Genomic DNA, 15,453 nt, shown 5'->3' with positions numbered 1-15,453 from the left:
AAGTTTAGTTATACCTAATTTCCTTTAATAAGTACCTATGAAGGGGGGAATAAAACAAATACTGTTTGTAACAAGTGCTGACTCAATACATAAGAAACCACCATTTGGGTCATGCCCTTACTTCACAAGGTGCTTTTTGCCTTCCCCACAGGAAAATGCATCTACCTAATGAGATTTAGTGGCTACAGGTCGGCAAAACTTTGGGATCCTTTCTTTAGTAGGAAAAATCCTAAGTAAACTGCGCTTTAAGAACAATGAAGAACTTTTATGGGACTCAAATTTCATGTCTTCCGCCCTTTCAATCTCTGGCTGTAAGGCTGATGCAGCTCACTTACTCAGCCTATTTTCTTTGAAGATGTGTCTCATTTAACCTCCAGGTTTCTTGTCACTAGAAAACAATGTCCTTTAAGACTAAATACTACTACGTCCCCAGTTGTGCCATTGTGATCCTGGACAGGAAGACAGAAAACTGTCTGGGACTCTGATATAGATGGCACATAATCAGCATCTTGATGGTTTTGTTACTAATAGTTAAAATGACTCACTAATGGCTCAATAAGGGTTTTAATCAAGAGTATATCTATTCTCGGGCTGCCTGGGTGGCTCAGCAAAGCATTTGACTTTGGCTCAGGTCATGATCTCACAGTGCGTGAGCTCAAGCCCTGCATCAGGCTCTGTGCTGACAGCGTGGAGCCTACTTGGTGGGATTCTCTCTCTGCCCCTCCCCGACTTGAGCTCATGAGCTCTCTCCCAAAATACATAAACTCAAAAAAAAAAAAAAAAAAGAGTATATCTATTCTCATTCTCAGCTTGCATTTTCTCTTAAGTATTACACATGTAAACAATAGGTTAGTTTGTCTGATTTTGATGACCATAATCCAAATGTGCACTCCTTTTTCTATATTGTAACTTAGTGTAATACAGTGAACACATACACACATTTATTACCCTAGGTTTTCCATCTAATGTTGTATCATTACTATAACATATTCAGATAATTTCAAAAGACATAAAGTACAACCTTTCTAACAAGTATGAAAAGATGTCTTTTTAATATGAAATATGTACATTTCTCGTATAAGCTGAATCATGTTTATAGGCCAAAGCTTCTGATTAAAATGATTATTTCAGAACCAAGTACATGTTTTAAAATATGCTATGCAGAGCTTTATATGATGTACTCTATTTTTTCTTGACAAAAATGGACAGAAGGCAAAATGAAAAAAAATTTATTTCCTCAGTGTTTTATCCACTGTCAATACTGTATTTTTGATGCAATATATTTGCAAAGAAAAAAACAATCTCAGCTTTTATTTTCCATTTTAAACAACTACAATATTTACAAGCTATTTAGAATAACAAACACTCAGACGCACACACACTCACAGACCCACGCGAGTACATATATTCTTATCTCTGGTTTATACTGAATGCTGGTAAAGGCAATGAATACTTTCAGAGCCCATGATCAGAAAAGGGAAACCCATCTTCCTTCCTCACATATACCTTCCTGAATCACTTGTAGTATTCTTCCTTCCATTTCCTCATGCAGAGCTCATTGTATAGGGTTAAGGTTATCAGTTTTTACAATTTATTTTCACTTAAACCATAAGCTTTAAAAAGCATAAGCAGACAGGATTTTCCCCACGTTTCTGTTATTTTGGTTGTGGAATCAAGCTTCATACATAAAAAAAATCTTGTTCAACCACAGTTACACTAAACCCAGGAGTCATCTGGAGCAGCCATCTCACTTCCGACAACTACTCTGGTTAGAATTCCAGGATGCCCCTTCACCTGCACAAGTAACACCCAGGAATCCATCCTCGCCACTCTCACATGACCTTTGTTCCTTCTAGCTTGGCTCCACAGAACCATAAATTGTCAGGTGCAGAGCTGAGGCGTAAGAAAAAAGGTATAACCCTATACAACAGGTGTAAGTCTTAGAGCAGAGTCGTCACGTAACCTTGCGAGGACAATCAGTTCTGCTTCCCCCAAAGAATGCTGTGTTGCTTCCATAAAATGGCAGATGATAAAGTTCAGCTCACAAATAGAACTTATTTACTCTACTTCAGAAAGAATATGTGGGCTGATAGGCAATAAAGAGAAATTCTTATCATACATAGTTCTTGACAGAGGACTCTGGTGAGGAGATTCAAAGCAGAAAATATACTTCTGTTTCAAGCAAAATTAACACTCTACTCACATACCTACCAGATCTATTTGTATAATTAATTCCTTTCCAGTCACAATTCTTACCTCAACATTTTGCAAGTCAAAAATGAGAAGGCCTAGGTATATATCAACCAGATTTTTAAAAAAGAAAAATAAAGAGAGGTTGGTTTTAAAAAACTTAATTAAAAAAAAACCAAAAACCCTGCAGATTTCCAATGTATTATTAAAACTTATGCTGCACAAATGCATGGTCAGAAGACTAAAACAGAAAGTTCAAAGTTCCTTGACAGGTCCCAAGTATCATTTTAGCCTTGATTGACATTATTCTTTCCACTCATTTTAGAATTAAAGGAAAAGCCTCTAGAATAAAAACTGATGTTTTATACTTCACCCGAACAATTTTTCACATCAAAGGGAAAAAAATGCACTGGGTCTGTGTCCAGGCAAAGTAATTCTGTATGATTATATTACACTACAAAAGAGAACAAGAATGAATACTGAGGACTTAAAAAAAAAAAAAAAACGGAAGGGATTGTCTATATTAATGAAAGAATAAGGAAGATAAACACAAAAGTAATTAATCTGGGTAGCAGTTTATAGTTTAATAGCTAGTGAACATAAATTCAAAGAATTCTGATGCAAAATTACTAAGGTATCTTTTAGAAGTATCTCAGTTACACTTGAAATATTTTTAAAACGACTTCAAATCTAAGGGAAGCTCACCTTCCAATAATAGAAACTCAAAGAAGGCAGAACACTGGTGAAGATTGTTCATTAATTTCCTGAAAGGTAATTAATCTCCTCTTATCGTAAAAATAGACAGCCTCACCACCTACTCTCCCAAGTCCCTTAAATACCAACATCTTATATTAATCTATACTCTTGGAAAATTTAGATTTCTTTAGAAAAAAATGAACATTTAAATTTCTATCAAGTACTGAAAATGATGTAAAAAAGAGGGCTCACACCAAGTCATAAGCTCGAAGATTAACCAAAAACTTAATTTTGAGTTGTAAAATGATTTTTGCCACTGAATGAGAGGAAATGAGAAAAGAAAGTAACAATTTATAATTCACTCCAGGACTCTCTCTCAAAAGAAGGGAAAAAACAAACTCAAACAAGACAAAGACCAGAAAGGTATCAATGAGACTCTGTTGAAGGGAAATGCATAAAAAGCTAGTGTTTTAATGACATATTCTTACTTTCAAATTATGGAACTCTGAAAGTTTTGGCAAATGTGAACTGAAGACACTAGTGTGTGTATGCTGGAGTCTTGTACACTAATGAAGACAGTTAAGCAGGGAATCTAAATAAGCAGTTCACTATTCTCCAAGGGGGGCTGGGAAAGGCAGAATAAGACATGTATGATCAATTTACTCAATGAAAGCATGTATATTTCCACATAATAATTTAGCTTCCAGTTGTTAAGACATGAGTCTTCAATTATCACTGCTTCCTCTGCCGTAATTATTAGAAAAGTATTCTGACTTTTAAAAGACCATCAGGTTTGGACTAAAAAATAAAAACAGGGCTCCTGTTAGGGTTTCTATTCTATAAATTCCCTCAAGGGTTATAACAAAATTCAACTTGTCTTGAGAAGAATGTCCACAGTTATCATGCCAAATCAAGACCCAATATATATGTTCCATATAAAATCTAGTCTTACATTTTTAGAGCGTGTAATGTGTTTAACAATTGGGGGTAGGGGGTGTGAGGCTAGGAATAGCCCTTCTGACTGAATCATCTGAAGCTCAGATTTTTTTTTTTTTTCTGTGTAGGAAAATGAATTATCTTCCCTTTAGGACTGAAAGGATTCCACTTATCTTCCCATCTAGGTAATGACCATGAAAAGATCATATTCATTTCAGAAAGAGAAGAGGCAGCAGGAATCATAATTCCTTTGAGAAGATTTTAAATAAATATAGATGGTTAGATAGATCATATATTCGGTTTCAGAAGAGAAACATAAAAGCCTTGGACCTTAATGACATACTGTAGATTTGCCAAAATGCGGCAAATACAGAATGTAACAACAGTATCAGGAAAATACGTTTTAGTTGGTCAATTTAGAAAGGGTACCTTTGTGTAAAGGTTCAGTAAATCACTTGACAAATGTTTTTAAAAAGTACATTTGGCAAAGCGCGAAGTCTGGAAATGTCAGCACGAGGTACACTGGATCCTGAATAACTACGAAAACTGTAAATTAGAAAAGGGCAAAATAACCACACTGTGGAATGGAAATGTAGTCGGATGTTAGTTTTCATTCCATCTACGGAAGTGTTATGCTATACTGTGAGAGCGACAGTAGGGGTTAGTGCGGAAACAGCTTCTCTCTCCTGTCACCTCATCAAAAGACACTTTACACCTGTTCCGTCCAATACAGGAGCCACCAGGCACATGTGGCCGGTGAGTACCTGAAGTGTGGCTAGCGCCACATGGGGAAAGAGTAACACTCTGGATGTATCAGACTAAATAAAATACACATTGAAGATTAACTTCACACCTGCTTTCTACTTCCCGTTTGCAGTGGGGTGGAAAGATGGCTGCTCCTAAATGCTCAGGAGATGTATATATATTCTTTGGAGTTTCACACAAAAGGGGAAAGTTTTCGGAAGGATTTAAAAAATGCCGGAAGTTGAAAATTAAATCTAAACCACAGTTTCCACCTAGCCCAATTGTAAATCTGAATTATATATTTCCCTGAATACACGCGTATTTAAAAAAAAAAAAAACCAATAAAATTTAAGTTATGAGACAACATATTAAGTCAATTTCACAGTTATAAATATTTCAAATTACACCTACACACTATAAATTACAGGAAATAAAATTCAAGTAATAGAAAAAGAAGAGAGGAGCAAAATAAGAGGCGAGGTTATTGAAGAGGGACATAACAAGAACTGCACCATCTGGATAATTTCGTTTGAAAAAATTTTACTTGATTAACTGAACTGCATGTGAGTAACTTCAAGAGCTAATGACTCTGAATAGAAAAGCAATCGATCCTTTTTTTAAGTTCCTGGATGCTCATCTTCTTCTTTGAAAAATAAAAGTATTTTCTTCCCAGAACTGACCCCAGCAGAGCTTGCCCCAAGAGGAGCTGGAGCACACCAGTGCTGGAGCGCCTCCGATGTGTGGACACAGGAGCTGGCAGTGGTGTTCACAGGACCGACGCACTGACCGCTATCTCCAACGATGAAGCTATGTACCTCTTGACCCTTAACGTTCATTTTAGAGAAAACACCCAATGTACTGGCAATAGAGTATAGGTTACTGACAAAAAACTGAGCAGCACAGTTCCTGCTATGTATGTTTAAGGACAGGGCAGGGGTTAAGCCCAAAGGCAATTTAAATAATGGTATTTTATTTTTATATATAAATAAATGTTCTGAGAAATCTCAGACTTTAGTGCATTGTTGTAAAAAATTAGTGCAGTTTTCTCATTAAAGTTTTTAGCGCTCAAGGAATAAGATAAATCTATGTCTGTTCATAGTCTCTTTCACTGTACATGAAACTTTCATACTGCTAAACGTCAAAGTGAAGGTTTCTACACTGGTCTGTTTTTAAAAATCAAGGTAAATGGATTTCATGTTCTATGACAAAACATGGCAATTATTTTTGGCAAAGAAATTAGAAAAATATGAGATCGTAGTTTAGAAATGAAGAGTTTGTTGATTTAAAGCATAGGCAATGCATAGGAAAAAAATTTTTGTAAGGATGTAATTTAACAGAACTTTATCCTTCATGCAAAATGTTTTGTCGGCAGCTAACTTAAAAAAATAGTTCAGCTTTATTTGGGGATGGAGACAGTGACAGGAGTCAGGGTGAAGGGTGAAGGGCGAAGGAGAGGCGCTTGGCCGAGCCCACTCTACATCCAAGTATCTCCCACACAGGAGCAGAGGAAAACCTGCAGGCGTCTTCTGCGCTCTCCTCTCTTTTTCCAACGTCTCGGAATGGAGAGGGAAGAGAAATGTAGTTATAAAACAATGGCTCACACTTCAGCCCCAAGTTCTAGTACCCCGGTTTCAATGACAGTCACATATTTATCATCAATCTGGACCAGAAGTACTGTCTTGTCGATGTGGGATCTAGTACCTGGATCTCTGCTGCAAGGCACCCATCGGTGAATCACCTAATGATTCAGAATAAAATAAATTAGTGGCAGGGATCTTGAATGTATTTGCAAACTTCACTTAAAATTAGAGACAGTCATTCTGTTTGATAATTCAGCAAAAGGTGCATTTAAAAAAGCATGAGCATCAATTAGCTAAAAACGTGCACACAAGTCGGTCAGGCTACACAAAAAGTGAGAGCAGGGGTCAGCTTCGTAAGAGAACTCACATGGCCTTCCATGCCCTCCTGAGGACTCCAGTCTTTCCAGCTGTTTCTCCCAGCTTTTAACCGGACGCCCTCATCAGGCCACTGCAGCTCTTTCCTTTTTGATAGGTTGATCCCATCCAGAACTTGACTGGGATCCACGATCTGTATTGTAAATAAATATGGGTCATTTCTAATTCAATTTTTTTCTTGATGATGACAGATTATATAATCTCAAGTAAAATCTCTTTCCCAGACTAAGTCTCAAGTTCTCCACGGCCTATAACTGGACAAAAAACAAGCTGAAAGGCCACCTCCTGAATTCCTTTTAGCCTACAGCAGACCTTACTGCCAGGGCCACATGACAACAGCTGAGTGTGGAACAACAATCACCACTGAGGAACTACTTGCCTCCAATTTTCAGGCTGGCAGAAACTTTTTTCAACATTCAAAAACGTCCTAGTCTTCAGACTAAGTAATATGAGGTGTGTTTTCACCAGCATCCTCCACCCGACAAACGAGAAATAAACACAAACAGGTGAGACAGTGCCAGAACTGTGGGCTTACTCACTTGGACTCTGTAAATCACTTCCCCCCTTTTGGCGTGTGGATTATTGGCAGGACTTAAGGGGTTGCCCGGCTGGGCATCGGCGGCACTGCTCTGACCTCCCTCTGTCCCAAGAAAGCCCACGAGAGTGTGATGTTTGCAGGCCGGGATGCTCTGGCTGGAGCTGCTGGAAGAGGGGAGGCCATGCTGCACACAGCCCACGCCGCTCTGACCGGAGGGCTCCATCTGGTTCACCATGGAGAGGCGGGACTGGATGGAGGACGGCAAGTTCCGGAGCGATATCTGACTGGTGGACGAGCGCCGACAGGGCATGAACCCCGTGGTGGACATCCGGAGAGACGAGTGCCGGCTGCTGTAGCAGTAAGACGACTGGCTGGCCACTGAGGCCCGAGCAGGGGACTGTCTGACCAGGCTTGACTGGACAGAGTGGGAGCTGTGGCTAGTGCCTAGCGAGGGAGAAACAACAGCACTTATTCCAGATGGCGTGATTCAAACACGGTTCTTTTCTTTTTTTTCCCCTAAATCTTCATCCCTTAAGCAAAATGACTTGAATGTACTGAATTTAACGCTTATATTCAAAACTTTTTAAGTTATCAAAAATAAATAAATATTTGAGATCGGTTTTCTTGTGTGGTTTTGATAATATAATTTTAATTTGCTAAAGCTTGTCAATTTTTTTTTAAAGTTTATTTATTTGAGAGTGAATGGGGGAGGGAGAGAGAGAGAATCCCAAGTAGGGTCCACACTGTCAATGCAGATCACAAACTGTAAGATCATGACCTGAGCCAAGATCAAGAGTCAGTCACTTAACTGACTGAGCCATTCAGTCAGTTTGCTGCCCAATTTGCCCAAATTGCCACCCAATTTGCTAAAGCTTTTTAAAAATTAAAATTCTGGAGTAAAAGAAAGACACAAATAATTTCAGCAAGTATCTGGATTTAATGCTGGGATAAATCCTAAAATATCTTCCACAGAAATATTTCAGAATAACAAGAATAACTCTTTATTACTTCAGAAATTAAGTATCTCATGGAAACGAGACCATGAGAAATATTTACTAAGGATTCATGTGGCAGGATCCATAACTATTTCTCAAGGTATAGAATTAGTGGCCTTTCAATCCGTTCCAATGACACACTACACGGTCTATAGAGAGATGATGATACCACATTGCAATCTTCATATCCATTACAGGATTGCTACTATACATGAATTATCAGTGATACTGAATAGCAGGTTCTTCTGTGTCCTTTTTCAAATTGCTTGATGGAATTCCTCAGGTTTGTCTTTTTCTTGACTCCTAACAGTAATGTGAGAATTAGAAAGTAAGTTTTAACTCTAATGAAAAAATTCCTCCATGTACTTTCTATCTGAAAACACAAAGAGCTGATCAAAGTAAGAGCATGTAAAAAAGCACACTGAAAGTTTTAACTTTTCACTCAGAAGTTAAAAAAGAACCACAAGATGTTGATAATATACCTATTTAGTCTTGATTACAATGCTATTGGATTTTTTTTAACATAAGTAAATGTCTTAAGACTTCATCTCATCCATATAAAGCGGGGGGGGGGGGGGGAGACAGTACTGAATCAACCAATCAGCCATATGAAAAGAGATTAAATCTGATTCCTACTGCATACCATGTGGATTGCAGATATCATGTAAAAGGAAAATTAGTAAAACAAAAAAAAAAAAAATACCATCAGTGCCTTGGGATAGGAAAAAATTTCTTAAGTAGGATACAAAAAGTACTAATCAGAAAGGAAAAGATCAGCAAATTGCTCCACACTAAAACCAAGAACTTCTTGTCAAAAGAGAAGCTACTCGGGGTGCCTGGGTGGCTCAGCGGGTTAAGCATCTGATTCTTGGTTTCGGCTCAGGTCATGATCTCACAGTTCTTGAGTTTGAGCCCTGCATCGGGCTCGGTGCTGACAGCATGGAGCTTGCCCGGGATTCTGTCTCTCAAAATAAATAAACTTAAAAAATTAATTATATATATATTTATATAACATAATATATAATAATAATCACATATAAATTAATTTATACAATATATTTATATAATATATAATTAATAATTATATATGCATATATGTTATATATGCATATATATATTATATATGCATATATATATATATGCACAGAAAGAGAATCGAAAGTCAAGGGACAGAATGGGAAAAGACATTTGTAGTACAGAAAGCTGACAAAGAACTTGAATACAGAATATACAAATAAAAAGACCAAATAGAAAAATGGGCAAGAGATTTAACAGGTACTTCAAAGAGAGAAACAGGTGATAAACTCAATTTAAAACCTTTCAATCTTGGGTATCAGAGCAATGCAAATTAAAACAATGAAATTAAAGACCACCCCTTCTCCTGTTCTGAGCAAGCAGGGAACCGATAATACTCCAGGTCAAAGTTTACAGGATGGGCATTCCTTTGTATAACTGGTGAGAGTACCAACTGGTTAAAAAAACAAAAACAAAAACAAAAGCTTCCTGGAAAGACTTTTGGCCTTATGTGTCATGAATCTTAAATATTCCCATAAACTTTGATTTAGTGATTGCATTTTTAAAGTCTCTAGCCCAAGAAAACAGCAGTCACAAAGTTTATTTGTAACATTCGAAGAAACCAAATCATTGACCAATGAAAGAGAAGTTAATCACATTATAAACTAGATTATTATTAGCCTTTAAAAATTATACTTTCAAAGACATGACATTTCAAATTTTACATATATATAAAGGGATAAATATAAATAGGATAACATCCAACCAGGAATCAAACAAAATATTTTTACATATTTCCAAGTAGGTCATCTAGAATTCTCTTTAGACATGCATACTAACTGAGCCCCAGAGCTAAGAGGCTTAGACACGTAAGTTTGTTTTCACATTACCTAGTGTTGGAGGATAAGATGTGACAGGTGGATGGGGTCCTGCTCCCGACCCTTGCCCTGGATTTGCAGTGCTTCCCTGGGACACATTGCTATGGGGGTCACTGGCACTTGTTGCATTGTTACTAGTGCAGGAAATTCCACCTCCAGTGTCAGAATCTTCAATATTGCCACCACTGTTACAGCCAGCCCCACACCCTTTCCTTAACCTGGGAACAAACACCAAAGTAAGCAGCATTATCCCACAATCACCTCAAGATAGGGGTTTTATTCTATTTCCAGCTATTCAGAATTTTTAATGCTACTAACATTCACCTTTCAAAGTCTTTACAGCATAGTCAATATGAGAAACAAAAAAAGGTCAGTTATGTTTTCAAAGGATGGCCTAAGAACTATCCCTGTTATACTCACTGACTCAATTCTTCTCAATCTACCTTCACTTTTATATACTCTATCATCTTTTCTGATCTTGTCATCTTTCCTGAACCATAATAAACTGCACATAACAAAACTGCACCATTAAGATCACAGATGGAAACAGAATCCTTGGCAGTGTCTGTTCAGCGCCTCTGAAGTATGCACCCCGGAAGACCTCATTTCTGCTGTAGCACACTTGGATGAGCACTGCTGTAATCACTGCCCCGCCCCTGCCTTTTTAATGTGACAAACTATCCCGGATAGCCTACAATTAATTGTCTCAGTCTGGCACTGAACGTCTTGCTTCCCAGGAGACCTCTCAGTGCTGGGCAAACCAGGGCAGTTAGGCACTCTAATCTCTATACCATTTCTCTCGGGGGAAGAGAACTCAACCTCTTCAAGGCGATTCCAGCACAACGGATAGTTTTGGAAAGAAATTTCTTCGAACACCACTCTGGTTTATTTCTTCTTTCTTATACTAAAATGGTGAAACTTTTTTTTTTTTTTCTGAATATGCCTAGAAGAAGATGTCTATTTGAGAGTTTGCCACCCCAATTCCACATCCTGTTTTTAAGTTCTGTTATTTAACGATCTGAACAAAAGCTTGTAAGAAATTGAAGATACTCCGTGACTTTTCTTCACCAGTCACCAAACTATGATGTTCCTATACAAAACACCGTAAGTTACTAGACAAAGGAAGAGAAAAAATTCATGTGCACACTTGAAGACACCACAGATTCGAGATCTGAGTGATGACTGGATTGTTAAAATGGCAGTAGTATCTCCGCATCGCACAAGCAGGAGTTTCAGCAAATACAGTGTGCGCCCCCTACTGCTAGAATGGAATAAAACAAAAGTAATCAGCTTGTTCAGGTTTCCTACGTTTTTCTCTAATTTGCCGTTTGTTGGCTCACACATCCTAGTAGTGGCACTATGCTGCAATATAGAGTAAGAAAAGCTAAAGAAAAGGGAACTATTCAAGATTCTACCAAATGCTGGAGGAATGGTTCTTTTTTTTTTTTTTTAAGTTTATTTATTTATTTTGAGAGAGAGAGAGAGAGAGAGAGAGAGAGAGCGCGCGCACAAGCAAAGGAGCAGAGCGCCAGGGAGAGAATCTCAAGCAGGCACAGAACCTGATGTGGGGCTCAATCCCATGAACAAGATCATGACCTGAGCCAAAATCAGGAGTCAGACACTCAACTGACTAAGCCACCCAGGTGCCCCTGGAGCAGTGGTTATTGACCAGAGTTGTACATTTGACGTATTGAATAAGAGTTTGAAATAGACTACTTCCCGAAGTTCCTGATAGAATAGGTTTAGATTGTGCCATGGCATCTGTATTTTTTCTAGAAGCTTTCCAGGTGATGCTCATGAAAACTGCTTGGATGAAGATGGTCAGGACACACCATCACTGAAATATGCAACCCCATGGCTCACCTGTGCCAGGTTGACACTATGAAGTTTCTGATATTGCCCAAGCTGATAGGTCCCCCAAGGATTTCTTTAAGCTGTTCGTGGCTGTCAGAGTAAGAAGTTGTCAGGGGGGAGACAAAGATTGGGTAGCCAATAGGTTGATCACAAGATGAGTTTATCATGTTTCTCAGAGCTTGTTTTGCATTCTGGATGCTCCCTCTCTCTGGATTACGGTTACGTAGAAACACAAGCTCTTGCTGTTGTCCTGCCCAAAGACCTCGGACACATTCCTTATTAACCTGAAAACCAGAACACATGGGAATTAGGTTAAGGGGCCAAGAATGAAACTCATATAAACAGAAGAGTATAAATGGGAGAGATACAAAAGACCTATGATAACAGTGAAAAGCAAGAAATACAAGTACGTCACATTTGAATAGGAGCTCTTCAATTTTCCATTGTCATTCGTAGGCTGTTAAATAATAAGCAGCCACGGTACTCTCTTCCCTGGTCTGCCTTACAAAAATACCAAGTTTACCAAATTGATAAAGTGTTGCATTTTGCAATTGGGGTAATAAGATATTTTTGATAGAAATGAGCAGTAACAAATACTTAGAGTTAAAAGGATGTTTGTGACTTTGCAGGTTGATTAAATGAAGTAGATAAAAAGCAAATCGTTATAAACTATTAAAATAAAATCTCAGAAATTAAGCTACCTAAAGCCATGAGATGTTTAAAAACTTAAAAAATAAACAAAAAACAATGAAAAGTACAAACTATGGTATTATTTTGCAACCTAGGAATCAGATTAGCAATATGGTGCTGATATTCTAAGAAGAGATGCTGATATTCTAAGACGAGATAGCATATATAATAGATAAGACTGCCACAGAAAGAAAATAAGCAAACATTATAAGACTCTATCGTACTTGAGAAAATTTCAGAGGACAGAATAAATTACATTAAAATAAATCAAATTAAGTGCTTATAAATAATGCTAATGTAGTATGGTCATTTTTTTTTGTCTATAAAAAGAGTTTCAATGACTTTTTAAAGTTAGGACAAGGTTATGTAAGTTCCTTTCTTCTTTTTTCAGACACAAACGCCTCAAAAACTTACCTTAATGACTCTGAAGCTCAGGTACCGTCTATTCAGCATTATGATCTTATATTCATTGGTGCCATCATCCATGACATGCCGCAGAGCAAGCAGGGAGGGAGAATTGGCAAGAACCGCGCTCCGCCACGCAGGGTCCCCTTCATGAGCTATTACGAGGTTCTTTTCATGAGACACAATGGCTTCATAGAGCACAGTAGGGTCATCATACTCATCTGGAGAAGTGAAATGATCCTAAACAGAAATAAAAAATGTGTTTTTTTTTAAAGTTTATTTATTTTGAGAGAGAGACAGAGCACTAACAGGGCAGAGAGAGAGAGAGAGAGAGAGAGAGAGAGAGAGAGAATCCCACGCAGACTCCACAGTCAGTGCAGAGCCCCACGTGGGGCTCAAACTCACGAACTGTGAGATCATGACCTGAGACGAAGTTGGATGCTTAACTAAGAAATCCAAGTGCCCCCAAAATATGGTTTATAGGAAGTGAAGGACTTCCGGTGTACACTTAAAAGCTTCTATAGTTACTACTCAGTTACTAAATGAAAATTCTTAAAAACTGGTTTAATATGAATGTTTCATATCCATACATATTATTATTAGAGATAAATCAGAGATTCTTAAATTCAATCAGATTAGGGATTAGCTCATTACCGCCGTACTACTTTTGTAAATTCTTCAATCCAACCCTATCCTCTAAGTTTTAAATAAATAAATACCTTTCCCATTTTTATGTACTTTCTTTTTCTCATTCAAGTTGGGTTTTACATGTCTTCATTCACACATAATTTTTTTCTGTTCAAGAACTGTCTCACTGGTATCAGTTAAGGAAGGCTAAACTACATAAAAATTCCCTCTTACATACAACTCTAATATACATAAAAGTTCCCTCTAATATAACTCTTGGTGACACTGACACTCCAGAACTCACTCTAGAATTCAGCGGAAGCTAGAATTCAGCTGAAATACAAGTTTTGTTTAGCTTCTTCCTTGCTTCTCTCCCTTCCTTACAAATTCCCCGGAGGGCACCCTGTCAATCTCTTGCACAGGAGTCCTGGACTCTGACTCTGTTTCTAAAGAACGTGGCCTAAGCCACGTTTACAAATTAACAATACCTCTGTACACCAACCCTCCTAACCTTTCCTTTAAATATTAAGCTCACTTTCTCATATCAGCAGATAACCAGATTTCATATAATGCACTCTCTTGTAGCAAATAGTTCCTCTAGGGAAGGAACAGTTCCTTTGTATGGTAGTGTTGGTATAATTTTTGAATGGAAAATAAAAGTGCAGACCTAGGCAATAATTATATTCTTAATAAAATGGACAAAGTTGGAAAATATTAGGCATGTCAAAATGGAGTATGTTTAATCTTGTTCAAATATTTCTTCTCATTGGGCTGAATGAATATTGCTTTGGAGGCAAAGTATTTGAAACAAGCAGAATGTCCATAATACAGAAATTGCTAAATAAACCGTAGTTAAAAATCATACCCTGAAATACTACAGAGCTGTTAAAAATGTGATGTGCCTCTGTATGTGCTGGCTATTCATGTTATATGTATTTTTTAAGTTTATTTATTTTGAGAGAGAAATCGAGAGCACACACATATGTGCACTGAGCAGGGGAGGGGCAGAGAGAGAGAGAGAGAGAGAGAGAGAGAGAGAGAGAGAGAGAGAGAGAGAATGAATGAATCCTTAGCAGGTTCCTTGATGTCTGCACAGAGCCCAATACAGGCCTTGATCTTACGAACTGTGAGATCATGACCTGAGCCAAAATCAAGAGCTGGACACTTAACCGAATGAGCCACCGAGATACCCCATCCATGTTATATTAAATAGGGGGGAAAGCATATGCCACAGATCATTTTATGTAGCACAATTATATTTTTAAAAAGGCAAATATTTATACATATAGATGGAAATGTCTATGAACTTAGGGAAATCAGAAAAGATATACATCAGATTATTGGCAGTGGCTGCTTCTTGGAAGGGCTGTACAATGGTATGGGGTGATGGGAAGATACTCTTGGGTGATCTTTTTCATTATGTTTCAAATAAAAAGAGCAAATGTTCCCAGTTCTGGCAAAAGTTTTTCAAAGGCGTTTTAAAAATACACTTGAGAAGTTATAAGCCAATGCACAAGATATATTTTTTGAAGATAATGAAACTGATTCATTTAGCATTCATTGGCGGTCAAGCATTGTGCTAAGCAATGATGATGTAAAGACGAATAAGAAATATGGGGCACCTGGGTGCCTCGGTCAGTTGAACATCTGACTCTTGATTTTGGCCCAGGTCATAATCTCAGGGTTGTGAGACTGATCCCCACGTCAGGCTCTCTGTTGAGCAGGGAGCCTGCTGAAGATTCTTTCTCTTTCTCCTTCTGCTCCTCCCCTGCTTTCTCTCACGCACACACTCTCAAAACAAAACATCTTTGTCCTCAATCACAGACTGACTGTAAGATTTTCATCATGTCACTTATAAGCCAAACTGGATGTTGAGACTAATGAAAATGGTAAAACAAGGAGGTAAAGTGTTTTACAAAATGATTAAATAG

The 15,453-nt window shown here is 37.8% G+C and overlaps 1 protein-coding gene across 10 annotated transcripts in view; it reads right to left on the bottom strand.

Moving 5' to 3' along the window:
• Positions 1–1,212: 1,212 nt before the first annotated feature.
• The window catches only part of PCNX1 (pecanex 1), a 170,524-nt gene continuing 156,283 nt past the window's right edge, over positions 1,213–15,453 (bottom strand). For 8 of the 10 annotated variants that reach the window (XM_045060136.1, XM_045060137.1, XM_023255794.2 and 5 more), the window contains 7 exons: positions 12,905–13,135; positions 11,810–12,084; positions 9,959–10,164; positions 7,061–7,503; positions 6,514–6,654; positions 6,268–6,304; positions 1,213–6,119 (listed from right to left, as the gene is read on the bottom strand). In XM_045060136.1, the coding sequence (XP_044916071.1) occupies positions 5,992–6,119; positions 6,268–6,304; positions 6,514–6,654; positions 7,061–7,503; positions 9,959–10,164; positions 11,810–12,084; positions 12,905–13,135 (1,461 nt within the window). In that variant the 3' untranslated portion in view covers positions 1,213–5,991. Of the gene's footprint in view, positions 6,305–6,513; positions 6,655–7,060; positions 7,504–9,958; positions 10,165–11,809; positions 12,085–12,904; positions 13,136–15,453 lie in introns of all 10 variants that reach the window. The other 2 variants (XM_023255797.2, XM_023255799.2) reach the window with 1 other exon arrangement.

This window comes from Felis catus, chromosome B3 (genome assembly GCF_018350175.1).
Source record: "Felis catus isolate Fca126 chromosome B3, F.catus_Fca126_mat1.0, whole genome shotgun sequence".
Taxonomy (NCBI): domain Eukaryota; kingdom Metazoa; phylum Chordata; class Mammalia; order Carnivora; family Felidae; genus Felis; species Felis catus.
The sequence above is the reverse complement of the archived record's forward strand: the minus strand, read 5'-3'. Positions and strand labels throughout refer to the sequence as shown.